The sequence below is a fragment of the Carcharhinus amblyrhynchos genome, chromosome 25 (genome assembly GCF_965287045.1).
Source record: "Carcharhinus amblyrhynchos chromosome 25, sCarAmb.v2.hapA, whole genome shotgun sequence".
NCBI lineage: Eukaryota > Metazoa > Chordata > Chondrichthyes > Carcharhiniformes > Carcharhinidae > Carcharhinus > Carcharhinus amblyrhynchos.
The window spans coordinates 4,703,189-4,729,192 of record NC_137348.1 but is presented as its reverse complement, the minus strand read 5'-3'; the positions used below and the strand labels follow the sequence as shown (position 1 = coordinate 4,729,192).

General features: G+C 48.4%; 1 protein-coding gene across 1 annotated transcript in view; it reads right to left on the bottom strand.

Moving 5' to 3' along the window:
* Positions 1 to 2,982: 2,982 nt before the first annotated feature.
* LOC145358193 (laminin subunit gamma-3-like) overlaps positions 2,983 to 26,004 on the bottom strand; it is a 115,026-nt gene continuing 92,004 nt past the window's right edge. The window contains exons 20-28 of the mRNA XM_080211973.1: positions 25,768 to 25,853; positions 20,493 to 20,627; positions 18,666 to 18,813; positions 16,766 to 16,912; positions 14,826 to 14,928; positions 12,332 to 12,534; positions 9,430 to 9,588; positions 6,164 to 6,263; positions 2,983 to 4,449 (exon numbers count right to left, since the gene is read on the bottom strand). Coding sequence (XP_080068099.1) covers positions 4,199 to 4,449; positions 6,164 to 6,263; positions 9,430 to 9,588; positions 12,332 to 12,534; positions 14,826 to 14,928; positions 16,766 to 16,912; positions 18,666 to 18,813; positions 20,493 to 20,627; positions 25,768 to 25,853 — 1,332 coding nt within the window. The 3' untranslated portion in view covers positions 2,983 to 4,198. The remainder of the gene's footprint in view (positions 4,450 to 6,163; positions 6,264 to 9,429; positions 9,589 to 12,331; positions 12,535 to 14,825; positions 14,929 to 16,765; positions 16,913 to 18,665; positions 18,814 to 20,492; positions 20,628 to 25,767; positions 25,854 to 26,004) is intronic.

The window sequence follows — 26,004 nt, the reverse complement described above, 5'->3', positions numbered from 1 at the left end:
CTCTGCAGTGCAGGAGGCTTAGGGGTGATCTTATAGAGGTCTATAAAATAATGAGGGGCATAAATCAACCAATATCTTTTCCCAATGGTAGGGGAGTCTAAAACTAGAGGGCATAGATTTAAGGGGAGAGGGGAGAGATGCAAAAGGGTCCAGAGGGGCAATTTTTTCACTCAGAGGGTGGTGAGTGTCTGGAACAAGCTGCCAGAGGTGGTAGTAGAGGCGGGTACAATTTTGTCTTTTAAAACACGTTTAGACAGTTACATGGGTAAGATGGGTATAGAGGGATATGGGCCAAACACGGGCAATTAGGACTAGCTTAGGGTTTAAAAAAAGGGTGGCATGGACAAGTTGGGCCGAAGGGCCTGTTTCCATGTTGTAAACCTCTTATGGCTGAATACACTAGGCTTGTACTCATTAGAGTTTAGAAGAATGAGGGGAGATCTCATTGAGACATATAAGATGATGAATGGGATGGATAGGATAGAGGTGGAGAGACTCTTCCCGCTCGGAAAGGACAGTAGGACTACAGGGGGCACAGCTTCAAGATAAAGGGGGGGCGGTTTAGAACAGAGTTGAGGAGGAACTTCTTCACTCAAAGGGTGGTGAATCTCTGGAATTCTCTGCCCGTTGAAGTGGTGGAGGCTGCCTCGCTAAATATTTTTAAGACGCGGGTTGATGGGTTTTTGATAAGCGAGGGGATTAAGGGTTATGGGGAGAGGGCGGAAATGTGGAACTGAGCCACGACAGATCAGCCATGATCTTATTGAATGGCGGGGCAGGCTCGAAGGGCTAGATGGCCTACTCCTGCTCCTATTTCTTATGTTCTTATGACTCTATATCCCATGGCCACTACTTGGAAGAAGAGCAGTGGAGTCTCCCCATGTCCTGGCCAATATTTATCATTCAATCAGTGGCACAGTGGTTAGCACTGCTGCCTCACAGTGCCAGGGACCCGGGTTCAATTCCAGCCTCGGGTCACTGCCTGTGTGGAGTTTGCACATTCTCCTCGTGTCAGCGTGGTTTCCTCCGGGTGCTCCGGTTTCCTCCCACATTCCAAAGGTGTGCGAGTTGGGGTGGATTAGCCATGCTAAATTACCCAGAAGTGTCAGGGGATTAGCAGGGTAAATATGTGGGGTTACGGGAATCAGGGCTGGGTGGGATTGTGGTCGGTGCAGATTCAATGGGCCGAATGGCTACTTTTGCACAATAGAGATTCTAAGAAGAGATTATCTGCCCTTTGTCACATTGCTGTTAGTGGGAGTTTACAGCATGGAAATTGGCTAAAAGCAAATTACTGCAGACGCTGGAATCTGAAACCAAAAGAGAAAATGCTGGAAAATCTCAGCAGGTCTGGCAGCATCTGGAAGGAGAGAAAACAGCTGACATTTTGAGTCCAGATGACCCTTATTAAAGCTTTGACAGAGGGTCATCTGGATTCGAAATGTCAGCTCTTTTCTCTCCTTACAGATGCTGCCAGACCCGCTGAGGTTTTCCAGCATTTTCTCTTTTGGTGGAAATTGGCTGCCAGGTTTATCCCGACATTACCACAGTGACCACACTGCGAAATGTCATTGGCTGTAAAATGCTTTGGGCTGTCCTGAGATTGTGAAAGGTTCTACAGAAAAACAAGATCACCGGCTGCTTTTTAAATGAGTGGAACAGCACAAACAATGTGCACTTGAATTTCCGATACGTTATCGGGAAAGGGGGAAGAGGGACTGGCAGGAATGTTGGATGGGGCCAGAGGAAGCTTGTGTATCGTTATTGCAAATTGACCGAATGATCCTCTTTCTGAGACCTTGCTTTGCATAAAGGTGGATTGAAAGGCAATTTCAGCCTGCCTAATGAATGTGTTTATTGACATTGCATTATAAAAGTCAGTGTCTATTTCCAGTAAACATCTCTCTGAATAATCTGAAGGTAATACATTTCTGAGTGGCTTTGATAAAGAGCAGTTAATTATTAATAGTTACTTTCATTACTCACCTTCAGGCTGGCACCTTATTGATCTCTCTCTGGAGTTGCTTCTATAAATCTCTCTTATAGCATGCACCTTACAACCTCTCTCTCTGACCAACCTTTAGGCCACTCGTCCAGATATTCTCATTCTGTGACTCAGGTTCAAATTCCCTTTGGTAATCGCTCCTGTGAAGCGCCTTGGGTGCTGGGTTAAAGGTGCTATGTAAATGCAGGTGGTTGTTGTGGTGAACCTGTCGTGGTATTGTTTACGGTAAGCAGAATGATAAAGGTTGTCATTGACTGGAAAACATTTTGAGATGTTCTGAGGTTGTGCGACCTAAGTTAATTAGTTTGTTCAATACACTTCTTTATAAACACTGTACCGGACAAAGTATTATTCTGCTGTTAAAGGTTAATGTCTAACAGCTAGAAAGTGCCTGATGGTTAATCTGAGATGAAATTAGATTGTGCTTTGTACATTCGCAGCTTCTGGTAAAGTTTGGCTCCAGGCCAGTGAAAAGTTAGAAAAAAACAACTGCATTTGCTCATATAGAGGGACCATAAGGTACAAGATTCTTTTGGACAGAGTGCTAGGTGCTCTGAGGTTCCTTACACACATTGCCAGTGATCTGAGATTCTTTTGGACAGAGTGCTAGGTGGGTCTGAGGGTCCTTATACACATTGCCAGTAGTCCAGGTTCTTTCAGAAATTGTCAGGTGGTACGAGATTCCTTACACACAGTGTCAGGTGGGTACGAGATCCTACGGGCAAAATAACTCCCACTTTTGCTCAATGCTCTTTGCTGATGTTAATGGAGCAAGAATAAAGTGTTAAAAGTGACCTTCACCTCCCCGGATTAGCGCAACTCCAAAGTCAACAATAACACCCGTGACTTTGACAGTCAGCAATTGTCATTTTCTCTGAAAGATATTAACTTACGTAATTTGCGGTAGAAAGAAAGTGATGCTTTGCTATTCAGCCAATAGGGTTGAGGTACCACAGTGGCAGTGTGATCCTGTCAAAGACTGGCCGGCAGTCGGGATTTCCAGATCTCGGCCAATTTCAGAATGTGGCACTGATTCACCGTCAGCGACACTGGATGATGCAGGAACGTGAAGGCTTCAGGCTCAACCTGTTTGTTTTAAACTCACTCTGGGGATGTGGGTGTCGCTGGATGGGTCAGCTTTTATCACCTGTCTCTAATTACCCTCAAGAAGGTGATGGTGAACGCCTTCTGTAACCACTGCAGTTCACGTGGCCACAGGGTAAACAGGGACAGACCATCAGTGTTAACCTCACTGGAATAGTAATCCAGAGGCTAATGATCCTGAGACATTCATTCAAATCACAGCACACCAGCTGAGAGAATTTAAGTTTCATCAATAAATCTGGAATAAAATTCTGGCAACACTATTGGTTATTGTGAAACTATCAAATTGTCATAGAAACCCATCTGGTTTAAGGAAGGATATAGTAGAATCCTACAGTGCAGAAAGAGGCCATTTGGCCCATCAAGTCTGCACCAACCACAATCCCACCCAGTCCCTATCTCCATAACCCCATGCATTTACCCTAGCTAGTCTCCCTGACATTAAGGGTCAATTTAGCATGGCCAATTCACCTAATCCACACATCTTTGGACTGTGGGAGGAAACCGGAGCACCTAGAGGAAACCCACGCAGGCACAGGGAGAATGTGCAAACTCCACACAGACAGTCACCCAAGTCAGGAATCGAACCTGGGTCCCCGGTGCTGTGAGGCAGCAGTGCTAACCGCTGTGCCACCGCGCCGCATGTGCTGTCCTTACCCAGTCTGGCCTATATGTGACCATTAACTGTCCTCAGTTAATGTAACCCAGCAATTCTATCAGTTGAATGAAACACTAAAGAGAATGAATCTGGGAGTGCAAGGATAGACTCTGAGCTCTGCGGATCAGTGAGAGAGCAGAACAGTCTCCTGTTAAGAGTCTGCACACTGGGGTGCAGGGGCAGTGTTAGTCCAAATGGGTGTCTTATTAACATTGTATGAACAATGGGTAGCTGGTTGACTTCCTGGACACCTATCCAACGGTGCAAAGCCAGGAGATGTTATTTGGTTAAAATTGGGAGGAATGTTGAAGGGGGTTAAATATCCAATCAAATTACTCATTCAAAATGTCAGCGGTGGCCAACGCCTTGAGATTATAACATAGAAATTGTCCACAGTAATCACGTCTCCTCTCTCTAACCTCCCTGAACCTCTACAAGCCCACTCTGTTGTAGCAGCCTTGCGGTAAGTTCTCAACAATGTCCTCCAGGTTGTGTTTCTCTGTCTCGATCTCCTCAATGTCCTTTTCAAATGTTTTCATTTTCAGGATCTGCATCTCAGAGGCAGCTTCCAGCTCCCGCACCTTCTGTGCCAATTTCCGATCAATCGTCCACCTCAGAGCACCCATCTGAGTCTGTGTTTTATTCAGTGTTTCCTCTGTCACCTGGTCAATCTCAAGACTCTCTGTCAAAAGAAAAAAAAACGAGGTTTCATACAGTAGCACCTCTGCAGTTTCACAACAGGAGTCTCTATTCAGTGGTTCCATGATACTGTGATCTCTGCCTTTGTGACCCCGCGACTCTGTGACCCCGCGACTCTGTCACCTATGACCAGGGCTCCGTGACCCTGCAGCCTGAGGGTCCATGACCCCGCGAGTCAGTGACCTTGTGACCAGGGCTCCATGACCCTGCAGCCTAAGGGTCCATGACCCTGCAAGTCAGTGACCCTGTGACCCAGGTCTCTGTGACCCCGTGACCCATGGCTCCGTGACCCTGTGACCCTGCAGCCCGAGACTCTGTCACCCAATGACCTGGGACTGTGAGCCAAGACTTGGTGCAGGGCTCAATGCTAGATTAGTATTGCATGGACCTGTGCTAGACCCCAACTGTCAACATTCGATATTAATGATTTGGAAGAGGGAACTGAATATATTATCTCCAAATTTGCAGATGATACAAAGTTGGGAGGGAGGGTGAGCTGTGAGGAGGATGCAGAGATGCTTCAGTGCGATTTGGGCAGTTTGAGTGAAGCTAAATGCATGGCAGATACAGTATAATGTGAGTAAATGTGAACTTATCCACTTCAGTCGCAATAATAGGAAGGCAGATTATTATCTGAATGAGTGTAAATTGAGAATGGTGGATACTCAGCGAGACCTTGGTGTCCTCATGCATCAGTCGCTGAAAAGTAGACATGTAGGTGTAGCAGGAAGTAAAGAAGGCAAATGGTACGTTGGCCTTCACAGCGAGAGGATTTGAGTGCAGGGATAGGGATGCTTTACTACAATTGTAAAGGGAATTGGTGAGGCCACACCTGGAGTACTGTGTGCAGTTTTGGTGTTCTTATCTGAGGAAGGATGTCCTTGCTATAGAGGGAGCACAGCAAAGGTTTACCAGGCTGATTGCTGGGATGGCAGGTGTGTCATATGAGGAGAGGCTAAATCAGTTTCGAAGAATGAGAGGGGACCGCGTAGAAACTTATAAAATTCCAACATGGTTAGAAAGGGTAGATTCAGAAAGAATATTCCTGATGATGAGGGAGTCCAGAACTAAGGATCATAGTCATAGAGGTTTACAGCATGGAAATGGGCCTTTTGGCCCAACTTGTCCATGCCACCCTTTTCTTTAAACCACTAAGCTCTTCCCAGTTGCCCACATTTGGCCCTCTACACCCATTGTACCCACGTAACTGTCTAAATGCTTTCTAAAAGACAAAATTGTACTCACCTCTACTACTGCCTCTGGCAGCTCATTCCAGACACTCACCACCCTCTGTGTGAAAAAATTGCCCCTCTGGACACTTTTATATCTCCCTCCTCTCACCTTAAACCTATGCCCTCTAATTTGAGGATAAGGTGTAATCCTTTTAGAATTGAGGTGAGAAGAAATTTCTACACCCAGATGGTGCTGAATGTGTGAAATTCATTACCACAGGAAGTAATTGAGGCCAAAACGTCTGCGTTCAAGAAGAAATAAAGGAATCAAGGGATATGGGGGGAGAGGGGGGAACAGGATATTGAATTCAATGATCAGCCATGATTGTAATGAATGGCGGAGCAGGCTCGAAGGGCCAAATGGCCTCCTCCTGCTTCTAGTTTCCATGTTTCTATGACCATGGGCTCTGCGACCCTGCAGCCTGGCTCTCTCTTCAACAGACTGTCCCCAGCCCACAAACGTACCGACTGTTCTCATCAACTGCATCAGCTGCTTCAGGTCACCATCAAGCGAGTCTTTTGCTTCCTCCACGTTCTTGTCCATCACTGTTGTCTCGCGCAGGAGCTGTAGCAGACAGGGAAACCAACACAAGGTCAACGTGTCAGCCTAGGTCAGCTGGTAACCTGCTCTGTCCTTCAATCCCAGTGGGCAGGACCGAGAGAGGGTGCTGCACGGTTAGGGGATGCCATGCAGCAGGGGTGGTAACAGACTAAAGCGTCAGTGCTTGAGGTGGATGTTAAAGGTCTCACACAGAAGAACAGCAAGTTCTCACACCATGCTACTATTTCTAGTCTGGGCAGTACGGTGGCACAGTGCTTGGCACTGCCGCCTCACAGGATCAGGGACCCAGATTTGAATCTGACCTCGGGTCACTGTCTGTGCGGAGTCTGCATGTTCTCCCCGTGTCTGCATCGGTTTCCTCCGGGTGTTCTGGTTTCCTCCCACCGTCTGAAAGATGTGCTGGTTAGGGTGCATTGGCCGTGCTAAATTCTCCCTCAGTGTAACCCGAACAGGCGCCAGAGTGTGGCGACAAGGGGATTTTCACAGTAACTTCATTGCAGCGTTAATGTAAGCCTATTTGTGACACTAATAAATGAACTTAAACTAAAAGTCATTCCGTACATGGTAGGATCCCACAAAGAGCAGCAAATCATTTGAACTGGTTCAACGTTACATGTGTGAAGGGGACCTGTGACAGTGTAGCACTCTGTCAGCACTGCTCCAGCTGCTGTATTGAAGCATTCAAATATCATCTGTCTGATTCTTACTGTGACCCGGCTCTCGCTCAGCTGCAGCTGGTGGGGTTTATCTAGGGTGATAGTGTTGCCCATTCTAACGCTACATTACCCACTACATTGACATTAACACGGCAATGCCGAGTGACTTTTCCCACTTCCCATTGAATCCCCACAATGCAGGAGGCCATTCAGCCCATTGAATCTGCACCCATCACAATCCCACCCAAGTCCCACATCCATAACACCGTATATTTACCCTGCTAATCCCCTGACACTAGGGTTAGTTTAGCATGGCCAATCAACCTAACCCGCACATCTTTGGACTGTGGGACAAAACTGGAGGAAACCCACACTGACACAGGGAGAATGGGCAAACTTCACACAGACAGTGACCCAAGGCTGGAATCGAACCCGGGTCCCTGGCGCTGTGAGGCAGCAGAGCTAACCACTGTGCCGCCCACTTCACCCTGTTCCTGCAACCGTGGGAGATGGAGCTCAGTAGGTTGTGGGTTCACCATCCCGACTTGGAAATATATCACCATTCCTTCACTGTCGCTTTGTTAGAATCCTGGAACTCCCTTCCTAACAGCACTGTGGGTGTACCTACACCACAGGAACTGCAGTGGTTCAAGAAGGTAGCTCAGCACCACCTTCTCAAAGGGCCATCAGGGATAGAAAATTAATGCTGGCCGAACCAACGACACCCGCATTCTTTGGATAAACCAAAAGAAAAGCTCAATTTCAGCCCATATTGTAATCTGACACTCCCAATATCGTACTGAGGGAGTGCTGCACTGTCAGCAGTTTGGATGAATAATTGAAGTGAGACCCCATCTCCCCTCGCAGGTGAATATAAAAGATCCCGTGGCACTATTCAGATGAGACTCACAACACCAGGTTAAAGTCCAACCAGTTTATTTGATAGTAAACCCACAAGCTTTTGGAAACACTGTTCCTTCGTCAGGTGTGTGGAACTGTGTGGAAATAAACTGGTTGGACTTTAACCTGGTGTTGTGAGACTTCTTCCTGTGTTTACCCCAGTCCAATGCCGGCATCTCCACATCATGACTATTCAGAGGAGCACATGGGAGTTCTCCCCGGCAATATAACCAAGAAGAGACTGCTTTCTCTTTATCATATCGTTGTCTGTGGGAGCTTACTGCGCACAAATTGACTGCCACGCGTCCTCCATCACAACAGTAACTTGACTTTGTAAATACCGCACTAGCTGGAAAGTGCTTTGGGACATCCTGTGCTCAGGAAAGGCGCTATAGAAATGCAAGCCTTTCCTTTCTATTTAGTTCCTCATCTCCATCCAGTTCCTTTGCTGGAGATTTTAGCTGGAATTTTAATACCTCGCCCACTCCGGAATCAATGTGGGTGACGCTTGCAGAACAGAATTCTCCACTGGCCTCGGGTGGGATTTTATGAGCCTCGCCTGAGTGAGGTTGTAAAATCCCACTCCTCAAGTCTGTATCTCCTGGTTACCAAACTCCTGCCCATGGAGATAGATTAGTAATGAGAAACTATCAAGTACCTCTTCATGTCGAATATCCAGCTCACACTCCTAACTCGTATGTAAAGTTAATTTATTTATTAGTCACAAGTAGGCTTACATTAACACTGCAATGAAGTTACTGTGAAAATCCCCTAGTTGCCACACTCTGGCGCCCGTTCGGGTACACTGAGGGAGAATTTAGCACGGCCAATGCACCCTAACCAGCACGTCTTTCAGACTGTGGGAGGAGCACCCGAGGGAAACCCACACAGACACAGGGAGAACGTGCAGACTCCACACTGACAGTGACCCAAGTGGGGAATCGAACCCAGGTCCCTGGTGCTGAGAAGCAGCAGTGCCTAACCACTGTGCCACGCTGCACGTTTGTACGTAAATGCATCAATGATATTTAGCTAAAGTTTGTCCAACATATAAACATGATGCATGACACACACACACACACACACACACACACACACACACACACACACACACACACACACACACACACACACACACACACACACACACATCCCGGGATTTGCTGATTCGACTTGGGTCCATTCCCAGAGGTGTTGCTGTGTGTGTTCCAGTCTCCAAACACTCCAGCCCCTCTCTCTCTCCTGACTGATATGCCCATCTTTGCCCCTTTCCACCTTCCTACAACTAATCGGAAAACAAACGGGCTTTTCACTGCTTTGCCGGATGGTTTGTGGCTGTCAGCATTTTCTCTCTCCAATTGTCAATATTTTTGTAACTCATAAAACGAGCTGAAAAATACAGATACTTTTTAAATTATCTTTAACGCTCCTGTGGGTTTTTTTTGCTGGCAATAACTTGGTGATTAATTTTTGATTTCTGAAGACTCCGGAAAACTCTGGAGGGTTGGTAGTCCATGACAACAGATATAAAACTTTATCTCGACAACCGACTAAAGGTTAACAGCCTACGAAATGTGGGACGCCTCAACGGGATAATGTTCTTTTGGCCTTACCTTTGCCGCTGCTTCTGAGTCCTCCTGGGCTGTCATCTTCAAGGCTGCAGTCTGGTCCTCCTGGGCCTCGAGTCGTTCCTGCATAGCCTCCAAATACGGACGGAGTGAGTTGGATTGCGTGGCCTGATCCTGGGCTCGTCTCCTGATTTTCTGGGCTTCCTGGAAGGTAGAAGGAAGTCAGAAGTTGTCCAACACTTAGGAACAGAGAGGAGCCCCGGAGAATTCTAGTCCACCAGCCAGATCCATTTCGGTGGCACAGTGGTTAGCACTGCTGTCTCACAATGCCAGGGACCCAGCTTGGATCAAAGTGAAAGTTGATCCCAGAGAGTCAAAGATTAAAGGGCAGGAGGTCATCTGCTGAAGATAGAAACAGAGAAGATAGGAGCAGGAGGAGGCCATTCGGCCCTTCAAGCCTGCTCTGCCATTTATCACGATCATGGCTGATCGTCCAACTCAACAGCCTAATCCTGCTTTCTCCCCATAACCTTTGATCCCATTCATCCCAAGTGCGATATCCAGCTGCTTCTTCAATACGTTCAATGTTTGACATCAACTACTTCCTGTGATAATGAATTCCACAGGCTCACCACCCCTTGGGTGAAGAAATGTCTCCTCATCCCCGTCCTAAATGGTCTTCCCCAAATCCTCAGACTGTGACCCTTGGTTCTGGACCCCCCCACCCCTCCATCGGGAACATCCTCCCTGCATCTACCCTGTCTAATCCTAATATACCCCAATCAGTATTCAAACAATGGTAAAAATGCAAAGGAGGCCATTCAGTCCATTGTGCCTCGTGCTGGCTCCTGGAAAGAGTTTTCCAGTTTGTCCCACTCCCCTGCTCTTTCCACCCTGTCATCTTCTTCCTCTTATTTTTACTTATTCTTTGACCTTTGGAAAGCTGTTATAGAATTCTCTCCCACTCTTTCAGGCAGCCCGTTCCAGATCACATAAACTTGCTGCATAAAAATATTTCTCCTCATCTTATCCTCGAGTTCTCTTGCCGGTTATCTTCGCTCCAGGTCCTCTGGTTCCCAACCCCTCCTGCCAATGGAAGACGGCAAACCCTTGCTTTTTTATCAAAAGGTGAGAGGAGAAATGGTTTGCACATCGGGAAGCGCGACACAAGCTGGGTTTTTTTTCTCTCTTGAAAAGAAAGCTGAGGGGGAGTGACCTAATAAAGAACTTTAAAATTATGTAAGGTTTTGATGGAGCGGATACAGAGAGAATGTTTCCCTCTTGTGGGGAAGGACAGAACCACAGGCCGTCAATGTAAGATAGTCACCGAGTAATCCAACCGGAAATTCAGGAGAAACTTCTTCCCCCCGGGAGTGATGCCGATGGGGAATCAGCTACCACAGGTGTCTTAAATATATTATCAAGATTAAGGATACATAGATGAGGGGCATTGACAAATTAAGTGCCTCTTCTTTGCCCACTCTCCTAACCTGTCCAAGTCCTTCTGCAGCCCCCCCCGCTTCCTCAATACTACCTGTCCCTCTATATATCTTTGTATCATCTGCAAACTTAGCAACAGTGCCTTCAGTTCCTTCCTACAAATCGTTAATATATATATTGTGAAAAGTTGTGGTCCCAGCACCAAGCCCTGAGGCACACCACTAGTCACCGGCTGCCATCCCCACTCTCTGCCTTCCGCCAGTCAGCCAATCCTCTATCCATGCCAGGATCTTACCCTTAACACCATGGGCACTTATATGATGTGGTTTATGGGAGGAGCCAGGTTTGTAGCAAAGAACTAGTTTCCTGTTTCTGGCTGGGATTGTTTAAAGACAAAAGTCTGCAAGCTGCTCTGAAAATCAAAATCACTCTGAAAGCTTCAAGGCTGTTAACCCAATTCATAGCAAGTTTGTCTCAGTTTGCTAGCTGTATTTAAAGTGGCATTTAAGCCCATGAGGAATGTTGCTTACTTGGAACTGAAATAACGTTGTTTCCCTTCATTTTTTAACTATTGTTCAACTTTTAAAAGCTAAACTGCTTAATTTTGAGAGAGTTATATTTAAACTGTTATGAAAAAGCTTGTTTTGCTTAAAAAATGCCTAATTTGTTAGTAGAATAAAAATTGTTGGGGTCGAGTCTGGCTTTGTAATGTACCTGGGGATTCTGGTCCGGGACACTAACGCTATCAAGAAATGGAATAATGTCCAGATTAATTGTCCACCACCTGACTTTGGATTAAACTGCCAACTGGGAGTGGTTGAAGTGAAGATGCTGTTAAAAGGAAATTATACAAACCCAGGAGGAAGAATCGGAACATCATAGAAATCATCATTGAAATCTTACAGTGCAGAAAGAGGCCATTTGGCCCATCGAGTCTGCACCGACCACAATCCCACACAGGCCCCATCCCCCATATCCCTACAGATTTACCCACGGAGGGTTACAACGATAGATTTAGCTGAGGGAAGATGGGGGGAGGCCTGAGTGGAGCGCAAAAAATACCTGGATGAGCATTTGACACATCAGAACATTCGAGGCCATGGGCCAAGCGTTGGTAAATGGGATTAGGTGGGAGGTCAGGTGTTTCTCGCCTGTTAGTGCTGACTCAATGGGCTGAAGGGCCTCCTCTGCACTGTATGATTCTATGATAATCATTGTCATGGGCTGGTAGGGTTGAATGGATAAAGAGCAAGAACAGTCCACTGTCTGCACCGTCCCGGAATCGGAATTCTCTGTTGGCCTCGGGCGGGATTTTACGAGCCTCGCCCGAGTGAGGTGGTAAAATCCCAGCCTGTGTGAACACCGACAGATTCCCTTCTCTCTCTTTCATTATTCAGGTATCTAGAAACCTATCTAAAGGAGAAGAGGTGTCTGGTTGAACTGGGTTAAAAGCAAGGGGGGGACAAAGCGGGGAGGTGGGGGGTGTCAAACAGCGTTCCCCTCTGACCTTTGCAACGTCTCTGGTGAGGTTCGCTGCTTGGCCAGCTGTGCGGTTGCTGATGGTGGAACTCGGCTCGGCAACTCGTAATACCCGGCCAGCGTGCGCCGTCTTCCTTCTCGCCTCCGCCACCAGCCGCTCCCTGATAATTCCCATCTTCCGGAAAGTTCCTTTGTTTCTCATCTTCCTCGCTGAAAACAGTTTCTTATTGTCTGAAAGAGCAGTAACGAAATGAAACACCAGTTAAACCGTGAAGGTGGAATGAAAAGGCGAGGATTGTATTCCGTCGAGTACAGAATGTTTGGGGCTGGTCTGACGCAGGAGTTTCAGATGATTGTAGAATTTGACAGGGTCGTTAGAGACAAACGTATAAGATAATGAAGGGGATGGATAGGGTAGAGGTAGAGAGATTCTTCCCGCTTAGAAAGGACAGCAGGACGAGAGGGCACAGCCTCAAGATAAGGGGGGGGTACGGTTTAGATCGGAGTTGAGGAGGAACTTCTTCACTCAAAGGGTGGTGAATCTCTGGAATTCTCTGCCCGTTGAAGTGGTGGAGGCTGCCTCGCTAAATATATTTAAGTCACGGGTGGATAGGTTTCTGATAGACAAGGGAAGTAAGGGTTATGGGGAGAAAGTGGGAAAGTGGAACTGATCCACTTCAGATCAGCCATGATCTTATTGAATGGCGGGGCAGGCTCGAGGGGCTAGATGGCCTACTCCTGCTCCTATTTCTTATGTTCTTATGTTCAAACTCTTTCCTCTGGTGGGGAGGGTCCAGAACAAGGGGGCAGAACATTCACATTAAACTCAGAACCTCGCTGTTCAGGGCTGATGTCAGGAAACACTAGATTTCCTAGGATTTACCAAGACTTGATGGTTTGAGTTATAAGGAGAGGCTGGGTAGACTGGGACTTTTTTCCCTGAAGTGTAGGAGGCTGAGGGGTGACCTTATAGAGGTCTATAAAATAACAAGGGGCATAGATAACGCAGATAGTCAACATCTCTTTCCCAAAGTTGGGGAGTCTAAAACTAGAGGGCATAGGTTTAAGGTGAGAGGGGAGAGATACAAAAGTGCCCAGAGGGGACAACTTTTTCACTTAAGAGGGTGGTGAGTGTCTGGAACAAGCTGCCAGAGGCAGTAGTAGAGGCGGGTACAATTTTGTCTTTAAAAAGCATTTAGACAGTTACATGGGTATGATGGGTATAGAGGGATATGGGCCAAACGCGGGCAATTGGGACTAGTTTAGGGGTTTTAAAAAAAAGGGCAGCATAGACAAGTTGGGCTGAAAGGCCAACCTCTATGACTCTTTGAGAAAATGTAGCAGCCATTCGGAATCTTTTAAAGTTTATTTATTAGTGTCACAAGTAGGCTTACATTAACACTGCAATGAAGTTACTGTGAAAATCCCCGTGTCATCACACTCCAGTGCCTGTTTGGGTACACTGAGGGAGAATTTAGCACGGCCAACGCACCTAACCAGCACATCTTTTAGACTGTGGGAGGAAACCAGAGCATCCGGAGGAAACCCACGCAGACACGGGGAGAACGTGCAGACTCCGCACAGACAATGAGCCAAGCCAGTAATTGAACCTGAGTCCCCAGCGCTGAGAGGCAGCGGTGCTAACCACCGTGCCACCGTGTCTCTCTTCCCAAAGAGCCATCAAAGCTGCGGATTAATTAAAAGTTTCAAAGCTGATCTTAGTGTTTTTTTTAACCCGGTTACAAAATCAAGCAAAGAGATAAGGTGCAGCTCAGCCTTGGTCTAGTTGAATGGTACAACAAGATCAAGGGGCTGAATGGCCTCCTCCAGCTTCTGTGTAATCACTTAGAGAGGACACAGGTCACAGCAGAAAGGGTGTGGGGTGGGGCCGTGGGGGGGTGGAACATTAAGACATTGAATTCACACGTGCTCGTTCTGTGGCGAGTTCAAACCAGAGACAAGGACCGGAGTTTTACCGTCTCGCCTGCCCGGGCCTCATTAGATCCCGCCCGAGGCTAACGGAGAATGCAGTTCGGTGAGCCGGAATCGGGGCGGGCATGCCAGTAAAATTCTGCCCAAATTCTCTGACGGTACACTGCTGCCATTTTGTTTTTGGTGTTTGTGCCAGGGTGGGAACAGAACCCGAATAAACCCCCCATTTCAGCCCCCCGCAGGTCTCCAGCTCAATCCCAGCATCTGCTCGCTTGCCCCACCCAAAGTCATACGGTACTGAGCCCCACACATAGAACACAAAGAGCCCAGGTTCACCCATGGCCTATTCCTCACAATGCCACCACATCTGCCAACTCCACCCCCCATCTCCCAACATTCCTGCCATTGGCCATCGAGAATGTCCACTGCCATAGTTACCCGCCCCCACATTCCCCCTATTGGCCATCCAGCACACCCATCGCCATGGTGACCCACAATCACATGCCCACCATTGGCCAGCTGACACACCCATCCCCCATCTGATTGGACAATTTCTCAAAGGGGACGGGAGCAGGGATCCCAGACGATACCTTCCAGAGTTTTCAGCAAGGACATCGCTTCTTCCTTTATGCCTTTGGCTTGTTGGATTGACGCCCTCGCCGTGGCCTGGGCAGATTTAACACGACTCAGGAGCTAAAGGAGGAGAAAGATCAGAAGGTAATGTTAAGAAGCAGGGTTAGGCCATTCAGCCCATTCAGCCTGTTCCACCATTCAATCGCTGATCTGATTGTGGTCTTAACTCCACTTTCTTGCTTGTTCCCATAAGCCTGGAATCCCTTGTCAGGAAGAACTCTGTCTATCTCAGCCTTGAATATATTCACTGACCCACAGCCTCCAATGCTCTCTGGCAAAGAGAATCCAGACTGACAACCCCCAGAGAGAAGAATTTCTCCTCATCTCCATCTTCAACAGGAAACTTTCCTTGTGTTGAAACTGCCCCTTCGTCCCAGACTCCCACAGGGGGAAACATCCTCTCAGTATCCACCCTGTGAAGCTCTCTTATGTTTCCATGAGATCACCTCTCGTTCTCCTAAACCCCAGGAAGTATCGGCTTAACCTGCTCAACCTTCCCTCCTAAGACAAACACCTTTGTAAGAAGAATCAACCCATTGTGTCGATACTGCAGGACTAACTGTAGAAAAATACTCTTCACAGGAAGGGACAAAGCCACGACCTCAGAGGACATCAAAGCTGCATCGAATATTCCAATAGTGACGTCGGCCTCAATGGCTCCAGAGTAAGAAAGGAAGAGAGAAAGAAACAAAGAAAAAGGGGGAGAAGAAAGAAAAGGGTAGGCCTCACCTGGAGCACTGTGTCCAGCTCTGGGCACCATAACTGAGGAAGGATGCCAAGGGATTGGAGAGATTACAGAGGAGATTCATAAGAATGATTCCAGGGATAAACAACTGTAGGCATGAGGATCGAGCAAAGAAGGCTGAGGAGACTTGACTTCCTGAGGTGCTTGGACAGGATAAACAGAAAGAAACTGTTCCCTCTCGAGAGAACATCAAGAACTGGAGGAGCTCGCCAACACCTCTACTTTCTCAGGAGACTGAGGAAATTTGGCATGTCAGCTATGACTCTTATCAATTTTTACAGATGCACCATAGAAAGCGTTCTTTCTGGTTGTATCACAGTTTGGTCTGGTCTCCTGTTCTGCCCAAGACCACAAGGAATGACAAAGGGTCGTGAATGAAGCCCAGTCCATCACGCAAACCAGCCTCCCATCCATTAACTCCGTCTACACTTCCTGTTGTCCCGGAAAAGCAGCCAACATAATCAATGACCCCGGACATTCTCTCTTCCACCTTTTTCCGTTGGGAAAAAGATACAAAAGACTGAGGTCACGTACCAACCGACCCAAGAACAGCTTCTTCCCTGCTGCTGCCATCAGAGTTTTCAATGGACCTACCTCGCACTATGTTGATCTTTCTCTACACCCTAGCTATGACTGTAACGCTACATTCTGCACTCTCTCCTTTCCTTCTCTATGAACAGTATGCTTTGCCTGTATAGTGCACAAGAAACAATATTTTTCACTGTATACTAATACATGTGACAGTAATAAATCAAATCAATGAAATCAAAATCAAACACAGATTCAAAATACTGGGCTATAGGAGTAAACGTGAGGAAAATGTGATGGCTGTAATCTGGAATGAACGTGCTGAGCAGGTGATGGAGGCAGGTTCGATGGCGGTAGACAAAAGGGAATTGGATTGCTATCAGAAAAGAGAATGTGCAAGGTTATGGGGATGAGGCACGGGAGTAGGATTGGGTGGAATGATCTTTCAGAGAGTCAGTGCAGACTCGAGGGGCCGAATGGCCTTCCTGTACGCTGTAAACATTTACAACCTCAGCACGTCCCCAGTGTTTCCAGCCAATGAAGAACAGCCTCAGCTGTAACGCTGGGTGACGGTAGGATTTATCACAAGGTGCGGATTACAGCTCCTGCTCCGAGCCTCCTCACCTCATCATACAACTCCTTGGTTTCCTCTCCCATCTTCAAGACCTTTACCCGAGGCTCCAACTCCACAAGAAGCTTCTCGATTTGCCTCTCTTTGCTCTGAAGGGTATTCTCTAAATCTTCCAGCTCGCTGGTGAAATTATCCCAGTCCTTTCGCAGAGTCAAAGAGAACACAATCAGGGGAAAGACTTCGAGTCCAATGATACTAAAAGCACGATCGGGGGCCAATAAACACACAGATCACCACACAACAACAACTTGCATTTTCATAGCACCTTTAACCTAATCACTAGTGCTTCACAGGAGTGTGAGTGGGACAGGGTTTGACACCATGTCCAAATAAAGAGACATTCGGACCAGTGACCGAGTGTTGAAAGGGCGAGGTTTTAAAGGAGGGAAGGGAGGTGGAGAGGTTGAGGGAGATCATTTCAGAGTCTAGAGTCCAGAGGGGCAAAGGCACGGCGGCCAATGGTGGAGCGATGGGTGTTGAAGGGTGTTGGAGTGTCAGAACTGGTGGGGGACAGGGAGCTGGGAGCGCTGAGGGGCTGGAGGAGATTACAGAGATAGGCAGGACGGGGGCCATGGAGGGATTGCAAAACAAGGATTAGGATCTTTAAAACAAGACATTGATAGACAGGAGCCAACGTAGATCAGCCAGCAGAGAGGTGAGGGGGAAATGGGACGGTCGGGGGGGGAACGGGACACAGGGTGTGAGTTAGGATACAGGAGACAGAATTTGAATGATCTCGAGTTTATGAAGAGTAAACTGTGGGAAGTCAGATTGCTGAAGGTTTTCAAGTTTGTAAAGTGGGAATTAGGACTGACTGGAGTAGACTCCAGAGAGCTAGCATGGACACAATAGGCTGAATGGCCTCCTTCTGTGTCATCATGACTCTGACTCTTGGGTTCGGGGGATGACTGTAGGCCAGACAACTGGGGAAGTGTCCAATTTAAATGGTTTTGGAGCATTGCCACTGTTGTAACGTAGACCCATTTATGCACAGCAAGATCCCATTGCTGTTTGTGGCATCATGAGCAGATAATCTATCTTTAGATATTGATTGAGGGATCAATGCTGTCCGGAACACCTGAGAGGGGCGAATGTTTTATCTGAAAGGTGGGCCTCCGACAGTGCGGCACTCCCTTAGCACCGCACTTGGAGTGTCAGCCTGGCAATGGAGATTCTGGAATGGGGAATTCTCCGAGGTGGGAGACTGAGACATGACTAATATCTCCAGACGTCACACTCTCCACCAACCATCAACATCTCACAACTGAGGAGATGCCTGAGGGTGAAGGAAGCTCAGTTAAAGGAATTTCCTTTCTTTCCCAAACCTGCAGGTACCCCGGCCTGTCGCGCCAGAGGTGCTGCTGATGTAGAGGAAGTGCCAACAGTGACTGTCATTGGCCTCAGGATGTGCCTATTCCCAGCACTCCCGCAGATGAAGCAAAGGGAGGGGCCAGGGTCTATAACCGCAATCCAGGTCCATAAGACCATCAGACATAGGAGCAGGATTAGGCCACTCGGCCCATCGAGTCTGCTCCGCCATTCAATCATGGCTGATATTTTTCTCATCCCCCATTCTCCTGCCTTTTCCCCATGATCCCTGATCCCCTTATTAATCAAGAACCAATCTATCTCTGTCTTAAAGACACGCAATGTCCCGGCCTCCACAGCTCTCTGCGGCAAAGAGATCCGAGGCCAGACTGGAGCATCGTCGTGGGAGGTCTGTCGATGCCAATCGCAGAATCCCTACCGTGCAGATGAAGGCCATTCGGCCCATCAAGTCTGCATTGACCACAATCCCACCCAGGCCCTATCCCGATGGATTTACCCTAGCTAGACCCCCTGACACTAAGGGGCAATTTAACTGCACATCAGCGAGGGGGCCTGTGCACAAACCTCGGGCTCCAGCTGCGTGTGGTTCTGAAGCAGACTGAGACTCGCCCTTTGAGCTTGTTGAGTTGAGGTGTACAACCGCTTCACCTCCTTCAGCACCTCCTCCACCTCCTCCTCCAGGCCTGACATCTTACCTTGCAATGTCTGCAATCTGGAAAAGAAAAAGATCGACCTACCAGGAAAAACAGAACCTGCATTTCTATAGCACCCGTCCCCACCTCAAGAAAAACTCTTTCCAGCCAATGAAGTACGTTCAAAGCGTAGCCACCAGCAAACACAGTAACCAATTTGTGCACAGCAAGCTCCCACTAACAGGAACATGATAATGATCTGATCATCTGTTTTCAATGATAGTTCAGGGAGGAACAAGACGAGGCCATTCAGCCCCTCAAGTCGGTTCCAACATTCAACTGGATCACGATTGTTCTGTGACTCAACTCTATTTGTCCGCCTTAGCGTCTTTTACGCCACCGAGAGGCAGACGGGGGCCTGATCTGAAAGACGGCACCTCTGACAGTGCAGCACTCCCTCAGTACTGCAGTCCGGTGTCACTCCAGGCTGTGCGCGTGGGATTCGAACCAAACACCTTCTGATTTGGAGGAACGGAATTTCCCGTCCATCCTGCCACGGGGATCGCAGCGGGCGGGACACGGACAACACAAGACCTCGGGCGGGACAATGCTGACCTTGGCTGGGATTTCCCGGTCAGGGGGCCAAGTGCGGAAAATCCTGGCGGAGGTGAGAGAGTGAACCACCGAGACAGGGAAACAAAGTGAAAATTTCCTCACCCCATTCTGGCAGAGATCCGTGTGTGCGTCAGGGGCTGTGTTGTCTTTCCAGAGGAGACACTGGGCCCCATTTGAATGCTAAGTGCTGGGTGGGCTTGAAACCGGGAGTGTTTCAGATCCGACTTTCAGACCCGTTCTCAGGACACCCCCACTCGCGCCCCCCCCCCCCCCCCCCCCCTAAACTCCGCCTGAAAAAATATCAGCGATTCCGACTCGCGCTGCAGGGGCCCGTGGGCGGGGCTTATCACACCCAAAACCCCGCAGCTCCAACGGGCGCTTCCAACTGCACATGCGCACACTCCCCTGCCGTATAATCCCACCCCGCGGCCGTTTTAGGTCACTGGTAAAGGGGAACAGGCGCTGAGGCGGACACGGGTCGCGCTGGTCACCTCGTGCCCGATTTTACCGAATTTTCACGCCCAGAATCGGGCGCAAACACGACGGCAGAATCGGGGGGCCCTGTATTATTTTGTTGGGAGCCGTTCGCTGGGTGACTTCCTGTTTGTGCGGTTGGGGATCCAAGCGTGGGTTTTTGTTGCGTTCACGGCGGGTTTTAGCCAACTGCGTTCCGGATTTGTGGACCTGACATCATCGTACCTGTGGCGCCGTGAACTCACCTGTGGCCAACTCTGATTGGTTTGAATTCTCGGATTGAGACCGAGAACATTTTATTGACGTCAATACCCTGAAGGATTAGATTGTTCCCCTAACCTCCCCCCCTCCCCCCTCCCCCGAGATCCCCCCCCCTCCCCTCCCCTTCCTCCAAATCCTCTCATTTTAGCCTCCAGGGTATCCCCTCCTCGACATTCCACCACTGGTGGTGGAGCCTGGGCCCCGACCTCGGGAACTTCCTCTCCCAAAACCCTCTTTGAAATCCAGGTCCTTCGCTCCTCGGTTACCCGTCCCGACGCCTCTGTGGGCGAGGTGTCCATTACTGGGATCAGTGCCCCCTGTGGGAGTGATGGAGACCAGGCTTGGGGGGGGTTTCGGGGACGGGGGTGGGGTGGTGGGGTGGGGTGGGGGGGAACGGGGTCACACTCACCGATCCTCGGTCTCTGTGATGTTAGCGGCTATGGAGGTGTCCTCGATGATGCCCGACAGGAGGAGGTAGCTTCGGTTTGACGTGGCCAGGGCCTCTTTCACTATCGACTCGATCTCCACGGCAACTCTGGCCTGACTGTACAATGAGAGAGGGAAGGTGGGAGTGGAGGGGTAGGGGTGGAGGGTAGGGGGTAAGTGGGAGGGGTAGGGGGTAGGGGTGGAAGGGTCGGGGGGTGAGGAGGAGGAGGGGTAAGGGGTAAATGGGAGGGATGGGGGGTAGGGGTGGAAGGGTCGGGGGGTGAGGAGGAGGAGGGGTAAGGGGTAAATGGGAGGGATGGGGGGTAGGGGTGGAGGGGTCGGGGGGTGAGGGGGAGGGGTAGGGGGTGAGTGGGAGTGGTAAGGGGTTGGGGGGGGTCATCAGGGCAGAAGAAGGTCAGCAGTGAGTCAAACACATCAGCTTTTGGGTTGCCTTTCCCTGGGAGTGACACAGAGAAGCCGGAATCTCTCCGCCGGGAAGATTTAAGGAGAGAGTTTGTAGAAAAGCAAAATACTGCAGATGCTGGAAACCTAAAATAGAAACAGAAACTGCTGGAAATACTCGGCAGGTCTGGCAGTGACTGCGGAGAGAGAAACAGAGTTATGCTTCACGTTAGGGTCTGGAATGCGATGCCAGGACGTGTGATCGAGGCAGGTTCAGTCGAGAAATTCAAGAGGATGTTAGATGATTACTTTTATTTTAATTAGTGTCACAAGTAGCCTTACATTAACACTGCAATGAAGTTACTGTGAAAACCCCCTAGTCGCCTCGCTCCAGCGCCTGCTTGGGTACACTGAGGGAGAATTTAGCACGGCCAATGCATCTAACCAGCACGTCTTTCTGACTGTGGGAGGAAATCGGAGCACCCAGAGAAACCCACACAGACATGGGGATAATGTGCAAACTCCACACAGACAGTGACCCGAACCAGGAATCGATCCCGGGTCCCTGGCTCTGTGAAGCACTGTGCTACTATACCATCCCTCTTGTATAGATCACCTGCATAGAAACAATGTGCAGGGGTTGGGGAAAAGATAGGAGAATGGCACTAAGTCATAAAGGCGGCACAGTGGTTAGCACTGCTGCCTCACAGCGCCAGGAAGCCAGATTCGATTCCCGGCTTGGGTCACTGTCTGTGTGGAGTTTGCACATTCTCCCCATGTCTGTGTGGGTTTCCTCCGGGTGCTCAGATTTCCTCCCACAATCCGAAAGATGTGCTGGTTAGGGTGCATTGGCCACGCTAAATTCTCTCCCAGAGTAACCCAAACAGGCGACTAGGGGATTTTCGCAGTCACTTCATTGCAGTGTTAATGTAAGCCGACTTGTGACATTAATAAATAAAATTTTCATTTGGAGAGATGGTGCAGACACGATGGACCGAACGGCCTCCTTCTGCACCGTAACATTTCTGTGATCAGAGTAAATCCATGGATCACCGATCCTGTTTAATTTTGTAGAAAATCTATCTCCAGTGCAAATAAAACTCCAACCCAGTCCGAAACACATCAACCTGACCACATTAACACCGTCCCAACCACAAGATCACATTCAATAATGCTTGAATTATTGTCTAATTCTGGTCATCACACTACCAGAAGGACGTGCAGGTTTTGGAGAGTGTACAGTAAAGGTTTATCAGGATGTTGCCTGGTATCGAGGGTATTAATCATGAGGAGAGATTGAGCAAACTGGGATTGTTCTCCCTGTGAAGGTGGAGGTTGAGGGGCGACCTGATAGAAGTTTATAAAATTATGAGGGGTGTGGATAGGGTGAACAGTCGGAAGCTTTCTCCCCAGGGCAGAAATGACAATTCCAAGGGGGCACAAATTCAAGATAAGGGGGGAGAGTTTCAGGGGAGATGTGCGGGGGAAGGTTTTTACTCAGGGGACGGTGGGGGCCTGGAATGCACGGCCAAGTGAGGTGGTTGAGGCAGTTACGTTAGTGACATTTAAGGCTTATCTGGATAGGCAGATGAACAGACAGGGAATAGAGGGATACAGGTCAATGGTTTATATAGGACAACGTGATCAGTGCAGGTTTGGTGGGCCTGTTCTCGTGCTGTGCTGTTTTTAGATTGTTCTTTGAACACGTTCCCCAGAGGAAGGGTTTTTTAAACCTGGATGTGTGATGAGATTGTTTTCCAATGCTGCACCCTGACAATGAGTGGGAGTCTGAGGGGTAAAGAGAGAGATCTACCCTCCAATTCCTGTCTGCACTGTTAAAATCAGCAACTGCCACACCTGATAAAAACCCAAACCCAAGTCCCACTTGTTAAGATTTTCACGTTCAGATTCTCAACTGAAATACCCCAAAATTGGGTTAAAAGAAAGTTAAAAAGAAAGACGTTGACAAAGGGTCTCGAAACGTCAGCTCTCTTCTCTCCTTACAGACGCTGCCAGACCTGCTGAGATTTTCCAGCGTTTTCTCACTTGGTTTCAGATCTGTGGAAATTTGCTTTCATCCAAGTCACCCATCATCTACTCGACTGGTAGAACAGGTTCAAGCGGCTGAATGGCCTCTTCCTGTTCCGATGTGTAAATACAGCAAAAATAATTACATGAGATCCGATCAATGGGCTGAATGGCCTCATTCTGCTTCTATTTTCTTTGTTTTCTGTAATCCCAGTTTTATTTCTTGAGTTTTATCTCAAAGAAAGACTTGACTTAAATAATTTTCACAACTTCAGGACATCCCAAATCACTTCATAACCAATGAAATACTTTCTGAAATGTAGTCACTATTGTAGGAAACACAGGAGCCAGTTTGGAACCAGCAATAATGTTAATAATGACCAGGTAGTCCGTTTAGCGAGGTTGATTGAGAGATAACGATTGCCCAAGACACTGGGGAGAACCCCAACTCCCCCCACAAATCTTCCACAAAGTGATGACTGGGGACCTTTTACCAATTGTGAATATTTGGTGATGTTCGCCAGGCAGATTTGCATCAAAAGTTGTCAACAGTTCAAACGACACTTTCTAACTGGACTCTGACCGTAAATCAACATGCCTGCAATTCCAGTGCTGGCCACCTAGTGGCACCCCAAGCACTGCTTTGAAATTCCCATGTTGCTGCCTGCGTTGCCATCAGAACGTTGGCACTTAGTGCCCGGAGCTCGGGAGTGGACATTCAGGGGGCAGAAAGGGTTTCCGGTCACACTTACTGGGAAAGACACCTGTATGATTAATCTGCAGGAGGCAGGGTGTGATTTCCAAAGAGCGGTGTGGGACAGGCAGTGAAGAATATCCAGTTTCATATCCACTAACTCGATCAGGTGGAAGCTACAACGGGCAGAATGCCAGGTTCACCCCGGGGAGGGCAGTGTGGTTTATTCCCTCTGCTGGAGGGACAAGGTCCCTCATGGCAGACGGGTGCAGGAGGTGAAGTCACACGGGATCAGAGGTGAGCTGGCAAGGTGGATACAGAACTGGCTCAGTCAAAGAAGGCAGAGGGTAGCGGTGGAAGGGTGTGTTTCTGAATGGAGGGCTGTGACAAGTGGCGTTCCTCAGGGATCAGGGCTGGGACCTTTGCCGTTTGTAATATATATCAATGATTTGGAGGAAAATGTAACTGGTTTGATTAGTAAGTTTGTGGACGACACAAAGATTGGTGGATCTGCTGATAGCGATGAGGACCATCAGATACAGATCAGTTGGAAACTTGGGTGGAGAGATGGCAGATGGAGTTTAATCCAGACAAACATGAGGTAATGCATTTTGGAGGGTCTAATACAGATAGGAAATATACAGTAAATGGCAGAACCCTTAGGAGTATTGATAGGCAGAGGGATCTGAGTGTACAGGTACACAGGTCACTGAAAGTGGCAATGCAGGTGGAGAAGGTAGTCAAGAAGGCATACGGCATGCTTGCCTTCATCGGCCAGAGCATTGAGTTTAAAAATTGGCAAGTCACGTTGCAGCTTTATAAACCCTTAGTTAGGCCGTACTTGGAATCTAGTGTTCAATTCTAGTCGCCACACTACCAATAGGATGTGGAGGCTTTGGAGAGGGTACAGAAAAGATTTACCAGGATGTTGCCTGGTATGGAGGGCATTAGCTATGAGGAGAGGTTGGAGAAACTTGGTTTGTTCTCACTGGAGTGATGGAGGTTGAGGGGCGACCTGACAGAAGTCTACAAGATTATGAGAGACATGGACAGAGTGGATAGTCAGAAGCTTTTTCCCCAGGGTGGAAGAGACAATTACTCGGGGGCACAGGCTTAAGGTGCGAGGAGCAAAGTTTAAAGGAGGTGTACGATGCAGATTTTTCACACAGAGGGTGATGGATGTCTGGAATTCATTGCTGGGGTAGGTGCTGGAAGTGGATACAATAGTGACTTTTAAGGGGTATCTTGACAAATACATGAATATGATGGGAATAGAGGGATATGGTCCCCGTAAGGGTAGGGGGTTTTAGTTCAGTCAGGCAGCATGGTCGGTGCAGGTTTGGAGGCCAAAGGTCCTGTTCCTCTGCTGTAATTTTCTTTGTTTTTTGAGTGAGGGGGAACTGGGCCTCAATGTGTATCAATTTGATCAGAGCATCCCATCAAACATGACCAGAATAATGTCATGTAACTTATTTATCTGGGGTGGAATGGTGGGACAGTGGTTAGCACTGCTGCCTCATAGCGCCAAGGACCCAGGTTCGATTCCCGGCTTGGGTCACTGTCTGTGCGGAGTCTGCATGTTCTCCCCACGTCTGCGTGGGTTTCCTCCAGGTGCTCTGGTTTCTTCCTACAGTCCAAAGATGTGCATGTTAGGTGCATTTGCTATGCTAAACTGACCCTCAGTGTACCCAAACAGGCGCTGGAGTGTGGCGACTAGGAGATTTTCACAGTAACTTCATTGCAGTGTTAATGTAAGCCTTACTCGTGACTAATAAATAAACTTTAATTTTACTTCTTAACTTTATTAGTGTCACAGGTAGGCTTACATTAACACTGCGATGAAGCGACTGTGAAAACCCCCAGTCGTCACACTCTGGTGCCTGTTCGGGTTCATCGAGGGAAAATTTAGCACGGCCAATGCATCTAACCAGCACGTCTTTCAGACTGTGGGAGTTAACCGGAGGAAACCCACACAGACACGGGGAGAACGTGCAGACTCCACACAAACAGTGACCAAACCCAGGAATCGAACCAGGGTCCATGGCACTGTGACGCAGCAGTGCTAACCACCGTGCTGTGCTGTGTTGTTACGGAGAGCAGCAACTCAGATAGAACCAACATTCTCAGGATTTACCTTTCTGCCAAAGTGCGAGATTCCTTAACCAGCCTTGTCCAGTTCCGGGCTTCATCAGTGGGAGAACGAGAAACCAGCCATGGGATCTGCTTAACCAGAAACAAGCATCAGTCACGGCACAGTTAACACCACAGCTGCCAGATCAGTGCATGAGGGACGGAAAGGCAGATTTAGTCTCTTGTTGTTATCTGCCACCCATAACCGCCTCTGAGTCACAGAGCCAGAGAGACACCGATT